Below are 19,292 nucleotides of genomic sequence, written 5' to 3'. Positions count from 1 at the left end.
ACCATGTTTAAGGAGTAGTTACCTGTAGCCAACCTTGTAAGACACAGGGGAGCAAACGGAGGTGTAATTGAACAAACTTGAGTTTTATCAGTAGGATCAGGTGCACCATGCCTGCCTCACTGTATTTGCTGCTAAGGAGGTAAAACATTTATCAGAAAGGGAAGTAAATAAAATAAACTGGGAATAGAACTTCTGAGGGAGTAATGAACCTTATCTGATGCTGCTGGTCTAGCTCCTGGGGAAAAAGGCATCTGATGGAGTTGTAGTGAAGGCAGTTGTGGCCACAGTGTTTCTAAGATGGATGCAGTGAGAGGGTGCCACCACCTTGGCCAGGAGACAGCAGGTGATGAGTGGACCTTCCATGGTCCTGCTGCCAGCATCCCTGCAGGTGAGGAGGAGCTCAGAGCCCCAGGTGAGCTGCAGAGGCAATGACTGCCCCAGCTGGGAGCCCACACCAGTGCTGTTACTTCCAGCTGGCACTCACCAAATTTCACTATTGGCCTGGGCCAGTCCTGGTGAAAGCCTTTGAAATACCCAAATCCCTTATGAAAGAGTGTCCTAGGATGAGGAGTCATTGAAAAAAAAGTTACCAGTGATCCAGAACTGGGTGACAACTCAAATTCCTGAGAGGCACCTTTAAAAAGAGACACATACATTTAAATTTGCATGCAAAAGCACATTATCTGTTCCCTGAGCCATTGCTAATGTTTTCATTTCTGCTGCAGGAAGTACCACACTCACTTGCTGCAGTTTGACGGACAAGGCGGCTGGCGCTTCGAGCAGCTGGACACTGCTATCCGCTTATCATTGAGTGAGGAAAAACAGAGACTGGAATCACAGCTTGCAGGAATTCCTAAAATGCAGCAGAGACTGAATGAACTCTGTAAAATCCTGGGAGAAGATTCAGTGCTTAAAACAATGGACAAAGAGGAATAAATAATTTATGGTTTATGTTTTTAAAAGTATTTTTTTAGTTAAAAGCATTACAAATTCAGCCCTTATCCTTTGCATGCATTGTGACAGAGGCTTAGAGCATAGCAAAACACAGCCAGCAGAAAATAATGCTCTGAAAGCTATGTAAGACTTTAGTGTTTTAGTATTAAGGAGGAAAATGGTTGAACTGTGAAAATAAGCAGGTGCACAGAGTATAGGATTAGTCATTACAGCTTACGTTAATTCCTAGTGAAAGCCCGATTCACTGCAAAAAACGACCAACACACTTAGGTTTGGTAGGTGAATTTTTGCCTGAGCCTTGGCCTGCAGAATGTGCTCTTGTACCGGGTCACTGTGTGCGTATGACATGCCTGCTACGCAGAGCAAACAGGCATGACACTCAGGCATGGAGCACAGCAGGGGCACTGTCTGGGTGAGTATGCAGATGCATGCAAAAATCTCATTTGGGTATAAGAAACATTCTCTCAGCCTATGTAAAACAAGACTTCTGTTTTACTACTGAATAGTATACATGCCTTTACCTGCATTTCCATAGGAAATGATGTAATAGGCTGACCAGAAGACAACTGTCTAAGCAACCCACTGCCCTCATGACAGAGGAGCTGTAATACAAGTGTAATACACTTGTACTTTTTGCCATTACACATAGCTTCAGAGGCTCTTTGCCCTTCATGATATATTGGTTCCTTTGGGGGATTGTTTGTGTCCCTTACTGGGTAACCTCTGGTGGTGCGGATGGAGCACTGGTCCTGGCATCTAGTGATTTAGTTTTTGCTTGACTAAATCATTCATCTGCTCCATGGGTCTGATCCAGCTGGCATCCATGTCTGACCCAGTTCCTCCATTGGCATAATCACAGTACAGACACTTGTTTGTTCCATGAGACACTTTGTGATGGGAAGGACTGTAGTAGAAGGAAGTGGCAGTTTCTAACAATTCACTGAATTCTCAGACATGGCTGTCCTGCCAAATGAAATGCTCAGCACTTACAACGGTCTGTGAAAAGTTAGAGCATTTGGTAACCACTAATGAATATACCTGCCATGTTTTGGTGGAGTGGCTGAACATTGTCCTCCCCATGAGCAAATGCACTGGTTAACAGCCTTGCTTTCAGATGCACTCACTGATTGTCCCATCAGCTTTTCAGTTCAGGTCCCCAGTCAGTCAGAAGTTGCTTTTAAAAGAGCTGCCTGAGACAGTGCTGGCCTGAGTGCCTTGCTGAAGGCAAAAGCTGGAGAATTAGAAATACAGATGTGAATGTATTTAAGAGCTCCTGTTCTCTCTGACTGCAAGTGCATGATGAATGGGCAGCTCAGGAGTGAAGATCTGCAGCTGTAAGAGGCTTTGCAGATGCGTAAATGAGCCTTAGCTGAGATGTAGCAATCCTGAAGTTTGTTGGTTCTTTTTTTTCCCCAGAAGTGTGATTTCTTAGAAGATTTCTGTCTGGTGTTCTTGGTCTGAGAGAGGCAGTGCATAAACTGCTAAGAGCTGTTGGGAGAGCAGAAATGTTTTAGGGGCATTCACTAAGCTGGAAATGTTTGAGCATCCTGAAGTTAATATAAACTGTTTCTTTTTTCTGATTGTTTCAAGAAAAAGGGAAAGGTGAATTAACTCCATCTGCCAAATCCCAGTTCAGTGCACTAACCATCAGCTCATATTCCTTCTCAGTGTGCTCAGTTGCTGCTTGGTATGGCATTTCCACCTGAAAATGGAGCAAGTCTGTTCCCTTCAGAGTCTGTGGCTTGAATGTTACCCTGTAACTTACCCTGGTGACAACAGTTGGTTCCTTTCATTATTTTTTTCTGTAGAGCTCCCTGAGACATCTCACTGATATAGGAAGGAATGCTCCTAGGAATCTTTGAAAGGGCTGAAAAATTAAGGCTCAAGATAATAAGATGTTGTCATAAAGCACAGATGGAGGTCACTGCTGGGAAGGCTGACGTGTATGCATTTTAATTTGCAAATGTCTGTGCTTGTCCCTCTCCCTGAAGGTGAGGTTTCCCCCTTCTCATCTTCAAAGCAAAATTCATAACTGCTAAAGAAAAAAGAAGTCAGCCAAGAATCTGTTGTCAGTGAGCATGACCAAGATGACTGATGAGTGTAAAAGCTTGCAGGTTTCTGATTGATGTTTCTCTAAGATGAGAGGAATCAGGGCACACCATGCACATACCCTTGTCCCAGCTGCAGTGCATCCTGCTAGCACAAGGCAGCCACAAAGCCACCTTTCCACAAGCCTTTCCCAGGCCAATACCTGAAGTGGAGGAAGGGGCATTGCTGTTCCTCTCCATTAAGCACTTTAACATGTGGCTGGGAACTAAATCAGGCTTATCCAGTCCCTGAGTGAGTGGGATACTGAAAAGTACTGAAGAATTGGCCCAGTTTGGCACAGCTCCAGATATCCCACCAAAGCTCTGCCCCTGTACTTTGGCTTGCTGGAAGCCATTATGGGCAAGTGCAGCCCCTGAAATCTGCTGTATGCCTTACAGCATCAAAGCTGGATATTCCTCATGGCACAAAACAAATCTTTTCTGAGGAAACCATGTTTAGTACAAGAAAGTTTGTTTGCTGTTTTTTTTTAATGAGATTATGTATAAAACATAAGAAATTTGTAAATGTTACTGATGAAATGTTGATGAAAACTGAAATCACGCCAGGATCAATCTTGTAGTATTTTCTTTGAAGTTCAACATACATTTCTTGGATCTAGTAATAGACAACCATTCCCATTCAGCTGTATAGTGTAAAATTCTCTAGCATCTCACTCAGCTATTTGTGTTGCTGTAGGCATGGCAAGAGCAGTAGAAGCTGCTATGAGAAGAAACACTTCTCTAAACAACTTTCTGAGTGATACCAAGCTGGTTTTAGAAGGAATTTCTGTAATAGTGGCTCGTTATTTTTCAAGTTAGTTTTGTGGCAGGAAGAGAAGCTGCCCTGGAGGTGTTTTCTGCAAATTCTCTGTATTGTTCCAAGGGCTAGTTGAGACCAGAGTCTCCATTTCTGTTTTGGGAGAGTTTTACAGGGCATAGTCCAGCTCATGTTGTGCTGCTTTGGGCCCAGCCTAGCAGAGGTGCATGCTCCCTGGTCAGGAGTGGCTCAGGGGGACACTGTTTTGGAGACAGGGCATGGGGAGCACAGGGCCCTGGCAGTGCAAGAGTGCCCAAATGGGACAGGATGCCTTGGCAGAAGCTATTTTGTGGTGCAATGAGAGCTGCTTATGAATATTCATGCCCTTTTTGGTGTTCAGGAGCTGTGGTTCCTCAGGAGGCTGAAGAAGTGGCTTGTTGGCCTCCTTTCTGCCTGTCATGTCCATCTGGAGCTAGCCAAACCCCCCAAGGTGTCCGTGCACTCAGGGCTGGGTACTGCCCAGTGCTGAGCACACCCAGCCCTGTGGGCACCTCTCATCCCCCAGGCTTAGGGCAGACTGGATTGCCTGGGTCTGTTTGCACCTACAGGAGTACAGGTGATGAGCAACATTCATACCTGCCTCAGGCAGGTAGTATCTGTACAACAAAAATATGAATTCTCCACATCAGTGTGTTCAGATAATGCAAAGTGTTTTTGCAAGAATCTTCAGAATGAAGGGCCACATTTTTTGTGCATGGGATTTCACTCTTAACCTGGGAAGAGTTTGGTTTTCACTTAGTTTTGGGGTCAGACTCATTCCTGGTTTGGACTTGGAAGTCCTCCTTCTGCAGGGACAGAAAACCCCATATATGTTTCAAATTAACTTTTCAAAAGCAGTGGGATTTCTATGAGTAGGGAATGAAGGTATTAAATGGGATATTTTAGAGAAAATTGTATCTTAAAGCAAATGAACACATCTGCAATCCACTCAAACTTATGAATGGTGATAATGCATGTCAAAGTCAAATTTCTGAGCCAATCCTGTAAAGAAATCCCCCTACTGAGCTGTTCACAAAGCTTAGGAGAATTAAACTGTTAATCAAAGGTGTCTTTGTTTTGTTTATGTTTGATATTAATGCCTTTTAAGAGCAGACAATTTATAAAGCAATAAAACGTGCTTTACAGTTGTAATTTATTCCAACCTCAAATAAAACATGTTGCATTTACTTTCAGTTTACAGTATTCCTTATGAGTCATTCACAAAGCAGTTGGGACCTGCCTGCATGTGCTCTGGGAGTCCTTTCCCAACCCTTGTTTCTGTGATGGAGCAGGAAAGCTCGGGGTGGATGCTGTGCATTTTCAAGTTAAAACAAGTATTTCATTCCTAGGTCAGGCTGGCGTCAAAGGCTGCTCTGAGGTTTCTCATCTTTGGTGCCACCCACTTCAGTGTGTACCTGATTGATGACAGGAAGGTGACAAGAGCTGCCACCCCTTGCTAGGACTCTCTGCCAGAGGACTGTCAGCAGTGCAGCATCAGGTGCCTCAGCAGTATCACTCCCAAAGGCTGTTAGGGTTTTTGTAAGATACAGTTAATGCATAAAGCACCGGTGTCACAAATAATCAACAAGCAAGAGCTCAAGATGGCCTAGCAGAGGAGTGAGTTTTTTCTTAGGGAGTGTGAGGGCAATGGTTAGCAGCCTTGACACAGAGCTGGCTTGTGTCCAGCCCCTTTCTAGCTGTGTGGCAGAGGATGGTGAGGTATTGTGTGGTACAGGACTGGATTATGCAGCTGGAGAGCCAGTGGAGATGGTGATCTTGAGAACTAGATTCTTATGGATTGCTGGAGTCAGTCCCCTGTGCCTCCCTTGCAGCCAGTGCACCCACTCAGAGGGAGAGCAGTGGCAGAGAGTGAAGTGCAGGACCTGAGCAATGAGAAATTCATCTTTGGGGGTCTCTGGGCAGGCTGGGGCTCATGCATCATGGGACTGGAGAAGGTGAGCAGAAAGCTGAGGTTGCACTTCAGTTTCACCTTTTTTGACAAATAATTCAGTGTCCACTCCTTGGAGAGCATACCACTGATACCATGGGTTTGATGTGAAGGGCCAAAGTCCTGAGCCTCTGCTCAAGGGTTAGGTATTCCCAGAAGAGAGGGAGCAGCAAGACTTGCATCATGGGACCTAAAAGGACTCAGGAAATATTCAGAGCAAAGGTGTTCAAAGACTTCCCACAAATGAAATTTTCTATTAGGTGGGGAATATCTGGAAGAACATCTTAATGCTGTCTCTGTATGGCTTATTTCTGATTATAGCTCATTCTGCTGTACCTGCTTTGTTTTTTTTAAATTAGTGTCTAACTAGTGTGATACCATCTCTGAGAGGGTAACAGTGACTTTTCAAAAATACTGCACTGACTCAATGCAAGTCTGATGTGTCTGAACAATCTGGTTTTAAACAGGTAATTAACAAAGGGAAAAAGAGATTGTGATGGTGGCTGATGCAGGGCTGAGAAGCCAGCTGGGTCCTGGGGCTGAGCTCCCAGTGAGACACCAGGCTGGGATGAGCTCTGGGAAAAAATAGTCTAGGAGAGCCCATGGGAGGAGCCAGATGCTAGAAAAAGAGAATAATGAAACCTGTCTTGGAAATAAAGTAATTGTGCAATAGTACATTAGTTTTCTTTTCTTGTCATCAAACATACAAAGACAAGCTATGCCTGACAAAGCCCTTCTAGGATAACACAAACAAAACCCCAAAACCACTCATTTATTGATCAATTCTATCATGAAAAAAAAAGAAAAAAGGTTGTCATAAAAGTTATTTAGATTGAAATGTCTTTGAGAGAGAGTTCATATTTGTTGGATTTTAGAGTTTCATTTCAAATATATCAGATTCACAATGCTTTTCATAAAGACTTGAGTCTTTGGGAATTAGAAATTATTCTTACCTTAAATAATACAATATTGAAGCAAACACAATCTATTAATATTTAAAGCAACCCAAAAAATTGCATTCAATAATTTCAGTATTCTTGTTCTCAGTTAAAATGTTCTTCTCTTCAATTGTAGCTAAGTGTGCTATAAATAAATCAAGTTTATGAGGTACTTCTTTATCAGTTGGTGTTTGCTGTGCTGGTATGTTTGGAGATCTCAATCTTTATTTTATGGGTGTCACCAAGTCTTTCTTCCCACCCTTTTGTCCCACTGGGATGGATGCAGCACTGAGACATCCGGAGCCAGTGCCTTTGATGGCAAGTGCTGGAAGAGAGGGAGTGGAGTGGTGGGTCCTGTCTAACACATCTGCTTTTTTATAGATCCAAACACTTGGAGGAAAATTCTTAAGGAGTAATGTTTGCACAACTAAGATGCAGCAGCTGGCAAGGTACTAATGCAAAGTAGAAAGGTGCAGCAGCTGGTAGTGGTAAAGCTGGGTTGTGTTGGATTTACACTTACAGTGACAGGAACTGAGCAAACACTTCCCAGCATCACTGTATACCTGCAAAGCCAGGTTGATTTAAAATTTACACAACTCATACTTGTGAAAAACAAATGCTCTTTTAATCCCAGCCCACAGTTTTCATCAGAAGCACACAATTGCCTTTATAGTGTCCTTTGGAGTATTTCTAAGTAACGCATATGTATAATCTGTTTTTAAATAATAACATGCTTTGTCTGAGCTCTGCTATTCAACCAAAATCCCTTTATAAGCAATATGAAATGGCAGCCACAGAAGCAAAATTCTGAAAATCCCCATACTCTTGCTAGTGAAAATGAGCATAAAAAGAGGTCCTGTTGCAGTCTCTTGCTGGCCTATTTTTATTTTTAATCATGTTACAGAGAATTCAACTCCTCTCTAATCACTAATGTTCCCTTATGTATGTGCCATGTGGCTCATTGCTGAGCATCAGAGGACTCTGTTTATTAGACTCTTGCTTAGATTATTATGGGTAGAAAAAGAGTGATTAATGTATTTCATGCCAAGATGAAAGTGGAGGCAAGGTAATCCGGCCTGGGAGAACAACTGCTCTTCCTTTGTAAGGACTTCTTCCCAGGGACTTCTGAAGGGAGGTTCAATTCCTCTTTCAAGTCATGGGCTGAAAACTGCTTCTGTCTGGCAGAGGATTTAATTAACAACCAGGGGGGAAAAACCAAATAAACAAACAAAAAAACCCAACAGTGTCAATATCAGTTTTAAAGGTTTTTAAAATCTCTGTTTCTTGATGAGCCTGATAGATGTTCCCTTAATTGATGTGATCTGTCAATTTCCTGAGACCCTCTCCCCTTCTCTGACACTGGGCAAGGATGGAGCTGAACTGGTCAGAGCTGGGCCACCACCAAGGTTCTCCTCTGGCCCTCTGAGTGCCTCTAGGAGATCAGAGCTTAGTGCACTGGCATGGGCCACAACCTTTCCAACCTCTTCCACTACAAAAAGGATTATTTCCTAAAAACTCTTCTCAGTCTCTTGACTTTCACTCCTATTTCGCCTGTCCAGATTTCCAGGGGAGTTTGGAGTTCTCGGGGGCACCTTAAAGACAAACTAGATGGACCCAAATCATGTTCTTACCTAGGACATAGTTTAGGGCTGTATCACTAAACACCTGCCTGGTCTGCTCTGAGTGTAGGGTCATGTTCAAAGCATTTTAGGTCAGTTTGTTTAAAGCTGTGCTAGAAGATGGGTGTTTACTTTGCTTATTCAGAGCCTTATGCTGCTGCAAGAGACATAAATGAGATGGAGAAGCTGGAAGTAGACAAATTCAGACTCTAATGAAGGCAGGACAGGTTTTACTTCTGATGGGTGCTGGGGTACCCCAGCAGAAAGTGCCTGTTTGGCACAGGGTGTTGTTTGATGGCATCTATGGCTTGCGTTAAGTGGTGCCAAACCAGTCCCTCCTGGCCAGCAGGAAAGTGGGAGCTCCTGTGCTGCTGGAGTCAAGGTGCAGCACCCTGTGCTTTCATGGGTAACACAGCCACCCTGCTGAGCTGCTGCACAGGAGAGCTACAGTGGGCTTGGGAGGAAAGGGCTGGAGACCTGGAGCCATGAAGGACGAGTCTCTCTGCATTTGTTGGAAGCAAGTACAGGCAGACCTGAGCTGCCCTTCCCCAGCACCCATGAAAGCTTTTAGTCAGCGTTGCCCACTCTGAAATGCATTCACTTCTCTGAGGAGCTGCCCTGCATTACCCAGTGCCAGGCAGAACATGATGCTGGGCTGCAATGAAATGCAGTGCTGGGCTGCCTCAGGTCAGAGCAGGCTCCTGCCACACCAGCCCAGAGCATGGCCAGCAGACCTCTGCTGTCTGCACCTGCCTGCCCAGACAGGTCTTAGACTGGTATAATCCACCTGGGCTTGTGCTTTAATCCTATCTGGCTGTCACTATCTTTTCAAGGGCTTTTTTGATTTCTTGTGGGTAGAGGCAGAAGAGGCACAGCTACATGCTCTCCTGCAGAACGAGGCGTGTGTCAGCAGAAACTGTTTGCTTTGTTGCCCTTGAAGGTGAGTCCTCACCCACAGTGGCTCAGGTAAGAACTCTGCTGTGTGCCATGGAGAGCTTTCAGGCTGAGAGTTTCAGAAATACACTTCATGAGCATTCAGGATTACTCCAGACCTGGGAGAGTTCTTCATCTTCTGTCTTGCTCCTTTGACTCAATCAGAAGGTCCTGCAGCTGACTGAGCACCAGATTCAGGCACATACACACAAGCTTTTGTGTATTGTCTGTTTTGTCTCAGAGGCTTAGCTTTCCTGTTCCACATGTAATGCTAAACCTCAGGAATGCTGTTTGGAAAGTGCTGCTAGAACTCCAGTCTTGTGGGCTTCTGGCAGGAGTGAAAAGTGATGCTGAGTTGAGCACCACGTTGAGCAGTGGAACCAAACTGTTGCTGGTGAAACACAGAGCATGTGAGGGAAACTAAACAAAGCAAATGTTTGAACCATAAAGCTTAGAGTCACCAGTCAGTAGTCACCCAGCTGTTCTGAAAAGGTTTCCTCAATGACACTGATTAGATTATTAGAGAGGAGCTTGAAAGAACCCACATTACTGCTGAGCTGGCAGACTCCTATCAGCATAGCACTGCCAAGGTTTGCTCCCCATCCAGGCTTGCTTCCTTTACAGTAATTTCCTGTAAAGATTATTGATAGTGAGTGAGTTCCAATGATGATATGTGCAACTCCTCTTGTCATTAGTGGGCTAAGAAATTGTCATTTCTTTCAGATATATAAAATAGTGACTGTATTCATGGCCCTTACATTGTAAGGCACTTAACAGTTTTGTTTTATATTAATATAATTTTAAGGTGCTTAGTTGCTCCTGGTGTGACTGACTATGCAATATACTGCATATTTAATTGGTGAGTTGTGAAGGCAAAATTATTCACAAATCCTAAATTCCTTCCCAATTTCTTTTCCCCACTGTTTGCACACTACATTACTAAGTTGGAACAGCACTGCAGTGGGCAAGGCTCAGTAACTATGGAATTTCCCAAGAATTCCATGACTTTATCTCTTCCAGGCTGACATTTTCCTAGTTGAATACTCATCTGCTACACTTAGGAAGCCTGCAGTGAGGATGATGTAAACTTTGCAGGTGCAAATCAAAGATTAATTGAATTTGGCCTTTAGTTATTCTTTGTTCAGTAGGACTGACATGACTGATAATCTAAAGGGGAAAAAAATGGGAAAAAAATGAAACACATCTAAGTTTCCTTCCAGTCAATTCCAGCACTTAAACCAGTGCTGTCTGCCTTCACAGAAACCAGCTGTAGTAGGCTGGGAAGAGCTCTCATGCTGCCTAGGGCATAGCTTTGATCAAACAGCCTCAGCTTGTCTCTCACAAAGCTTTCCTAATGCACCTGATATGGGATCCTGCCTGAGATAATGAATCATAGTGCATTTAAAAGAAAGTAAAGGATTAACGTCAAACTCTGCCTCTAATCCAAACCAGCACCTTGATCATTCCTCCAGTCTGCAGAGTGGTGGGACAGGAACAGTCCTGGCATCAGCTCATGGGCTGAGCACCCATGAATGTAGGTCACTGCCATCTGAGAGGCAGAATCAATATTTCAGGGTGCATTGCTCCCTCTAGCTTATGAGTTCTATGGAAGAGGTAGGAGAACTAAAATGAATTTTTAGACAGCCTGACTGGAGGGCAAAATCATCTTAATTAAATGTCATACACTCTTCCTCTGATCCAGCAGGCAGATGGTGTGTCCCTCCTGCTCTTTGAAGAGGTTAGCCCAGAAAAGCTTCCAGAGAGCAGATCTGAGACTGTCAGAGCTCCCTTTCAGACAGGTTTCCACTGCAGAGATCACTGACACTCTGTCTGCTGACAGACCACAGAGTTTGAAGACAAGAGACAGAGGACATGCTCCTGACACTGTCATTCCAAGGTGAAATAAGGGGAGGAAATGGAAATGTTGGAATTTTAGTTTTTTTCTGCTTGCACTTCTATTTATTCATTGAGTTTTGAGCACAACTGTTAACACCCTGGTATGTCTTTCTCAAGAGGAGCTGGTGAAGGTCCAGAACGGGGAGCTGCCACACAGCACAGGCAGCACCTCCCCAGCACACACACCCACAGCACTGCTGTGCATTTGGCCTTGCCTGTGCTTCATATTTTCAGGATTTATTCCCTGGTTGTGAAACTAAAAATAGGTTCCTTTCTATTTTTTAATTTTTTTTTTTTACTTACCTCAACAGAACTGGAATTTCCAGAGCAGAGTCAAATCCAGCTCTTTAGAGATTTTTGACACAAAGGGTGAGAATTGGCTTTGTTGAGAAAATAGGTTAGTTGCTCTGATCTGTTCCAGCTGAAGCATTTGTGCTGTTTTGGAAGCAGAACTGGCTCCCACACACACTGTGTCCTGGCCCCAGAGAAGGAGTGGGGCTGAGCCAGCAGCAATCCTGGTGTCCTGCAGGGCTCCTGGACAAGGACACCTCCCAATGCACCCTGCTGCTCTGCCAGCCTGCACCGGGGAAGGGAGTGGGGAAGGAGGAAATACCACTCCTTTCTCATGCTGATGGGTGAGGTTTAAGGCTCAGAGGCTGCAAGGGCAGCTGCACCTCAGTGGAGCCAAAAGCCAGAGTGTGGTGGAGGAAAGGGAAAGCTGGGAAGAGGGAAGCCAGGGAATGCTTCCCCTCTGGGGGCAGCAGAACTTTCTTTTGAAGAAGCAGTGCATCTTTGAAGTCTGTTTCAAACTGAGTACGTAAGAGCTCTGAGGGTGTTCACATAACAGAGGTGCCTGGCAGTAGTTCCAAGGGTTGTGCAAGGGCTGCCATGAAGTCAACCAAGAATGAGCTGAAGGAGCCACTCCCCAGGCAGAGCAGTGGGGTGGGACTGCCAGCCAAAGACCCATCCCTCACCATCTGACAGGGCAGGTGGGGCAGCTGGAAAACCACTCTTTCCACAGCAGAGAGCCCTCATTCCCACTCCAGAAAAGCCTGCCCCAGCCAGGGGAGCTGCTGCCCACCTTTAATGAACCATTAGAGCCAGGCTCCCTTCAGCCCCTTCAGCTAGTATTGTATAGGCTAATAAAATTTTAATGCTTCTTTTTCAACCCATTTGTAGAACTTCCTTGAGCCCCTGGTCCTCATGGGACACCTGAATGCCTTTGGGAACCTCTGTCCACATCCAGCCATGACCACAGCAATGCCTTTCTGACATGCCATGATTTCTCTGTCTGAACACCAGCACATCCAGCATCCTCCTGTTGTGCTGGAAGACTCATCCCAGGCCACCCACTGATAAACCCACCAGTGATCAACATGATGAGTGTGTGGGGCACAGGGACAGGCTGCAAAGGCCACCCAGTGCTTTGTGTGTGGCATGTGCTGACACGAGTCAGCAGCCAGCTCCTCATCACTCAGAGTAGGAGAACAGCTGAACTGGTGACTCTTGAGTGGCTGGGACAGAAAGCAGTGCACGAGGGCTCTTGGTGGATTGCCAATCAGCCCACATGGATGTGAAATTCCTCTTTATTTCCACTGTAATCATGATTTATGAGAGCTATCAATGTGCCTCGTGTGGATGCAGCACCCTCAATGTTGCCAGCACAGACTGACACCCATGCATACCTTTAGATTTGTTTCCTGGAGATTATCAATTGTGTCCTGAACACGATGGCAAGATTGGAATGTTTCTAACCTGCTGCTTGCTGCAGCCTGGGAAATAGGTGGGCAAACTTTCATGGTGCCTTTGCCTCTTCTGCATAGTTTTTCCTCTGCATCCAGCAGATGCTGCCTTGATATGGCTCTCATGGCATGCCACATGTATTGTGCAAATGACTGTGGAAAATAGGTTTTCTTATGAGTGCTGCTTCACGTGCTACAAACAGCTGGACCTGCGAGTTACAGAACATGATGAAATGATTCCCTGCCTGTTCTCACCTAGAGTTATTTCAGTGCCATTTCCCTGGTGATTCCAAACCTGTTTCTTCATGCTTCAAAACTAGGTTCTAGGTGCTGGGGATGGCTTGCACAATGTTTCCAATGAAGAGTTCAGACACTTCTGATAGCTTAATGAAGAAAAACAGAGCAAAATTTCATGTTTGCTAATGCCACGCCTTGAGCAATTTTTCTTAAAAATAGTGATATTTTAAAAAAATTATCTTAATGTTTCTGGCTTACAACCCTTCAATATGTGGCTAATCTTTGTCAATATGAGTGCTGGATACTTTCCTATTAATCTGGAAAGATTTTACTCTTGCATAACTATAGGTCTGCAGGAGTTTGGCCTTTATGGAAAACATTCACATCTTTGAAACTCTTCACAACAAGATAACACCACAAGATTTAGCCCAACTACAAAATTTTAAAAATAACTCTGTCTTTATGCCATATAACAAAACAAAACAAAACATTAAAAAAAATTCTTTTATTTTTTATTTTATGTGTATACCTTTAAACTGAGTCAAGTTGGGAAAATTTCCATCTTCCCAGAAAAGATTTCACAAGATTTTATGTATAACTAAATAGAGGGTTGTATTACAGTACATAAATCACTGTGTTTCTACACAAAAACTTGTTGGGTAAGAGAAGATAGCTCAGCAGGTGGCTGATGGTTGATGACAGTAACAGGGTAAAGTTCAGATTCATTTCAAAGAACATGACCCACAGGTTAAAAAGAAAAACTGTAAGTAGTAGTTCAGTTAGAAAATATACAGGAATGTCTGTATAATTAAGAATGTTTTATTGAGCATTCTGGAGAAATTCAGTTACCCTAAAGACTGAATGGTAAATTAGATAGTGATGAATATTGAGTTATTATGTAGAAGGATTCTGGGCTATTGGGCCTTAAGCACAACTCATTGATTATTCTTGCTGCCTCCTAACTTAGTGTTTAGAGGGAAAAGGCAGCACAAAGACTCTAATGGCAAATTCTGTCTAAGGACATGGCTGCACACTTCACTGCCCAGCCAAGGGGAGGCAGGAATTGCCTCTCAAAAGCAGCATTACATCAGTTCCTTTGGTTTTAACTCAAATTCCAACCAAACTTTCTGTGGGGCTCAGGAGAGTTTGCCAGGTGAATGAGCTGCCACATGTCTGAGTGGTTTAGTTTAATTTGAAAGAGAGTTTGGAAGTTGTGTGAGCATGTACCCATAGTGGACAATTATATAAAAAACTGCCCATAGGGGTAGCTTACTGTAACCCCAGTTATTCACAATGTGTCTTGGACTTTGGTATGTAAAGGAGTTTTTTATTGGTAATTATCATTGGTAATCACATGGCAAAGTACAGACTACCAGCACCACTCATCTGCTGTACAATGTACAAGCAAGAAGCACCTCACCAAGGACACAGGAAAACTTCTGTCTCTTCTGAGTGACACTGGGGGTTTTGCTCTGAGGGCAAATCTATCTTGAGACAGGGGTATCATGTACACATGTCACAGGCCTGCATGGCATCATGCACTTCATGCTTGAGCAAAAGGAAGTGAGTGAGAACTTTGTCCCACAGTTTGTCAAGCAGCAAAAAGTGGTCCCTCTTTTACCAGGTAAATAGAGAAATTCAGAGCACAAAGACTGTGTTTGGGTCTTCAATCTAAAAACCTTAACTCTGTGAAAGGGACTAGTGTTAAAATTCTCTGTAATATTCTGGGGGCTCCTTTGTGTCCTGCCCCCATCTAGCACCTGAGCTAGCCACCATTCAGGTTGAGTTTATTGCATTTTACTTTGTCAATGAGGAACATGGAAGGTACCCACAACAAGCTCCCAAAAAAATTCTGAATTGCTGCTGTATTAACCTAACTGAGGAATTAGACTGAGCAGATCTATGTATGAGAAAGTAAATAGGAAGAATAAATATCAACAAATATTCCCTATATATTTCTCCTGTGCCTATAATGATGGTCAATTCCCTCTTCTTTTGACTGGAGCAGCAGCTGATTTTCAGGCAAGTGAGCTCCATCTATCCGTGTGATTGTCTGACAATGATTTGCTCTTCTCTTTAGTTTTTGATAGTTTTTTTAAATCACCTTGCAAGCTGAAGCCTTCAGGATGCCTTCCTGAAAGGCTTCTGTAACAGAATGAGTATCAGGGGTATCAAGTTAATGCTGTAATGAGAAGGACTGCACAGGTGGGAGACTGAGGGACTCTGGGGAGCAGTTATTTTTTCATCCATTCTCCTGGTCAAAGGGAAGGGGGTTGGAAGGGCCAGTCAAACCTGGTGACTCAATAAATGGTTACAGAACTGGTGCCACAGCCAGGAGTTGGCTGCTTAGACCATGGGTCCCACTCTGAAATACCTGGACTACTGGTGGGGTCAATCCCTGTCAGAGAAAGGGAAGAAGATCTTTGGTCAAAGGCTTGCCCAGCTGGTGAAGAAAGCTTTAAAGCAAAGGTTCCAGGGGAGGGAAACTTCAATTCTTTCCAGACCTACCAGTTTGATGCCAGGGAAAGCAAGAGATGCCCAGGCACTGAAATGGAATCAGAGGTCAGCAGCAGAGCAGCTGAAGGGCAGCACAAAGGAACTCCAGACACTGCAGCCAGAGTTGGTTTCAGTGGGGACCCTTCCCTGTGCATGGGGGATGAACAGGAGCAGGCAGAGACCTGCACACGCTGCAGGACTGTGATCTCTGTCCTGGGATGGCTGCTGTGACAGCAGGGTTGGAATGGAAGGACAGGCAGGAGAGAGGAGGGGAGGTGTCACCCTCTGTGCCAGTGACAGCTGGAGTGCACAGAGCAAAGTCTGGGGGAAGAGGAGCAACCAGAGCCTGGGTCAGGATTAAAGGGAGGCAGGAGAGGTGACATTGTGGGGGGTCTGCACAGCTGCCAGGCCAGGAGCACAGGGCTCCTCTGTGGGTGTTCTCACATTCAGCAGTCCTGGTGCTCATGGGGGGCTCCAGCCACCCCAGTATCTGTTGGAAGGACAACACAACAGAGCAGAAACAATCCAGGAGATCCCTGGAATGCATTGATTAACCCCTCCAAGAGACAGGGCAGCCTGCAAGGAGAGGTTCTTTGCTGGACCTTGTTCTCATCCACAGTAGGATCTGGTGGGGAATGTGAATCTCCAGGGCAGCCTGGGCTGCAGTGACCATGGAGTGGAGGAGTTTGAGACCCTCAGGGTGGTGATTAGGGTGCACAGCAAGATCAATACCCTGGGCTTCAACAGAGCAGATTTTGGCCTAATCAGGGATCTGCTCTATACAGTGCCATGGGAGAAGCCTGAGAAAGGTGGTTAATATTCAAAGGTCACTTCCTCCAAACTCAGAAGTGATGCAAAGAAGAAGTCAGCAGGACTGGGAGAATGAAGAACTGCCCACTGTTGGAGAAGATCAGGTTTCAGACCATCTAAGGAACCTGAAGGTGCACAGGTCCATGAAACCTGATGAGACCCATCTGTGGGGTCCTGAGGTGGAGGAAGCGGGTAAGTCAATATACATAATATTTGAGAAGTTGTGGTGGTCCAGTGAAGATACCACTGACTAAAAAAGGGGAAACATAACTCTCATTTTTAAAAAATGAAAGAATTCAGAACTACAGATCTTGGTGCCCTGAGTGTTCAAGGCCAGGTTGGATGGAGCCCTGAGAAACCTGATCTAGTGGAAGGTGTCCCTGCCCATGGCAGGAGGGTTGGAACAAAATGATGTATAAGGTCCTTTCAAAACCAAACCATTCTATGAATAATCTTAGGACTAAATTGAATGATGATGATGAAATCTGCAAGATGGTTACTTTACCCTGCCCAAACATAAAAAGAAGGATTTATTAGACATCTGTTAAAAATGATTGATAGTCAGTGTCTGTATCTGCTTTAACATAATTTTAGTCTGAGATCTTTAATGTTTCCATATTTGCTATAAGGAGAGGCTATGGTTAGTTAATCCAAGAGCTATAGAATGCCCTGTTGTTGCAAGGAGGTACAATGTCACTTTTTAAAGTTTTAAAACAAAACAGTTTTTAGCAGAGGCCTCCCAGACCGTGGGTTTGCAAGCTGTGCTTGGGAAACAACACCTCTCAAGCCATTGCTCAAGCCAATGAGAAACTGCTTGCTCAAGGTGTGCCTTATACACACCCTGTTCTGCTATATAATTCATGGTAATTATATGCTCTCTGAAAACACAGAACAAAACCAGAACTGGGAACAAATAGACAGACTGGAAAAAAAAAAAAATCTTTGGTCTGTAACAATTTTTAAACAGATGCCATTTTCTTGCTCCTGCAAAAGGTATCATCACAGCAGAGCAGGACTGGCTTCTTGCTTGCAACTAGCCTCACCCTTGCCAAACTTTCCTGACAGTGGGCAGGCTGTGTGGGAACAGAAAGAGGTCCCTAGGGAATAACTAACTCTCCCAAGTTGGCATTAACACAGCTGGCATTAATACTTTTTTCCTTCCCCAGACCCTGTGGAACAAACAGGGGGGAGGCTTGAACAGCTGCCTGGTGCAGTGGAGCAGGGCTTGCCCTCTCCTTGCACTGGGTAGAGCCCAGCACCACTCAGTTGGAAGGGTAGGACTGGTGACTCTGCTTCTTCTAAAACAAAAACCAAGGTGCCAGACTGGGGAGGGCAGAGCAGCAGGCCCTTGGTGACAGCAGGGATCTTAACTGCTGGTGTCATTAATGTAGGGCTCTCCTTGCATGGGGTCATAAACCTGAGCTTTATGCAGCTGCCAGTCTCTTATTGCTCCTGCTTTACTCATAGCAAAATAGGATTTTGCTTTGAACTGCTGAGTTTGGTTTCATTTCTCAGGAGTTTGTTTGCTTCCTGAGGAGAAAAAGTGTGAACAGTTAACTCTATCAGTTAGAAATGCACAGGCTATTTAATTCACTGTAGTTGCAATACCATATTTTTAACAATTAGTCCCTGCTAATTAGTTAATTACTGTGCCAGTAGTGTGGCTATGAATAGATGCTGAGTTCTACTGCTGAGTGTGATGACAGAATTAAACCCACATGCAATGAGATACTCCCCACAGACTCTCCCATGCTCCCCACAGTTATTACTACAGAAAAGATGCAAAATTCCAGCCCTTTCTAAAGTATTTTATATATATGTATATATATACACACACACACATTCATACAGACAAATTCTTCTGTTTTTTCTTGGTAGAGGACAAAAATATGTAAGAATAAACCAAGATCCTATACAACCCCCACAAAACAATAAAACATGACTATAAAGAAAAGAATTTGAACCAATCACCTGGTATTTTAGAAATTAAAATAAGAAATGATCATTAATGGGTGGCAAAATTTGCAACAGTGAGACTATAGACACAATATGGCAGAAAGAGCTCTAGGTGTCACAGAGCATTTCTTTTCTGGTGAATACTACACTTGGTGAAGCTTACCTGATGGGATAGAAATGTAGGACTATAAAGGACAGAAATATAAAGCTCTGTGGGCTAAACTCTTCTTTGCAAACCAGAGGATGTGGAAGGAATTTGAATAGCTAAGTTTCATCATCTTCCTGTTAAAATGGTGGTGAATGCTGGATAATTTCAAGGGAAGAAGAAATAACTCCATTATTAGAGAAATTTAATCCTGCCATAGGTGTCACTGAAGATCACAAATTTTAATGGAATGAGACATTTAAATGGCATTTTACTATAGACACCAATATGCAAATTAACTCACATAACCAATGCTGCATGTATCTTCAAGTCTGGAACTATTTAAATAATACATAATGATAGCTGATGCAGAATCATTCTAAGTTGATTTACCTGCTTGTCACCTTCTTTTGAAATTTTAATTACATTATGACAGAAAACTCAGTGCTGTGATACAAAGTGGAAGGCTTTGAAGATCACAAATAAGAGCACTAATATAATGTGGATTGATAATTAGAAGAAAACAAACAATAATACATTTTAACTATAAATGCTTAAAAATAATTAAGGTTGCATATCATCTATCATAATGATAATGAAGGCAACTCTCATGTAAAACAATGGTTTTTCTGAAGATCTCCTATATATTTTAAGCAAAAACAAACAAACAAACAATCCCCAATCAAACAGGAAAACACAACAGGCAAACAAACAAACGTAAACTACAACTTTCAT

The 19,292-nt window shown here is 43.7% G+C and overlaps 1 protein-coding gene across 1 annotated transcript in view; it reads left to right on the top strand.

Annotated features, from left to right (window-relative positions):
• The window catches only part of ABCD2 (ATP binding cassette subfamily D member 2), a 41,855-nt gene extending 36,825 nt beyond the window's left edge, over window positions 1-5,030 (top strand). Inside the window, exon 10 of the mRNA XM_079304589.1 lies at window positions 726-5,030. Within this exon, the coding sequence (XP_079160715.1) occupies window positions 726-936 (211 nt within the window). The 3' untranslated portion in view covers window positions 937-5,030. The remainder of the gene's footprint in view (window positions 1-725) is intronic.
• The last annotated feature ends 14,262 nt before the right edge of the window (window positions 5,031-19,292 follow it).

This window comes from Erithacus rubecula (genome assembly GCF_903797595.1).
Source record: "Erithacus rubecula genome assembly, chromosome: 4".
Lineage (NCBI taxonomy): Eukaryota > Metazoa > Chordata > Aves > Passeriformes > Muscicapidae > Erithacus > Erithacus rubecula.
The sequence above is the reverse complement of the archived record's forward strand: the minus strand, read 5'-3'. Positions and strand labels throughout refer to the sequence as shown.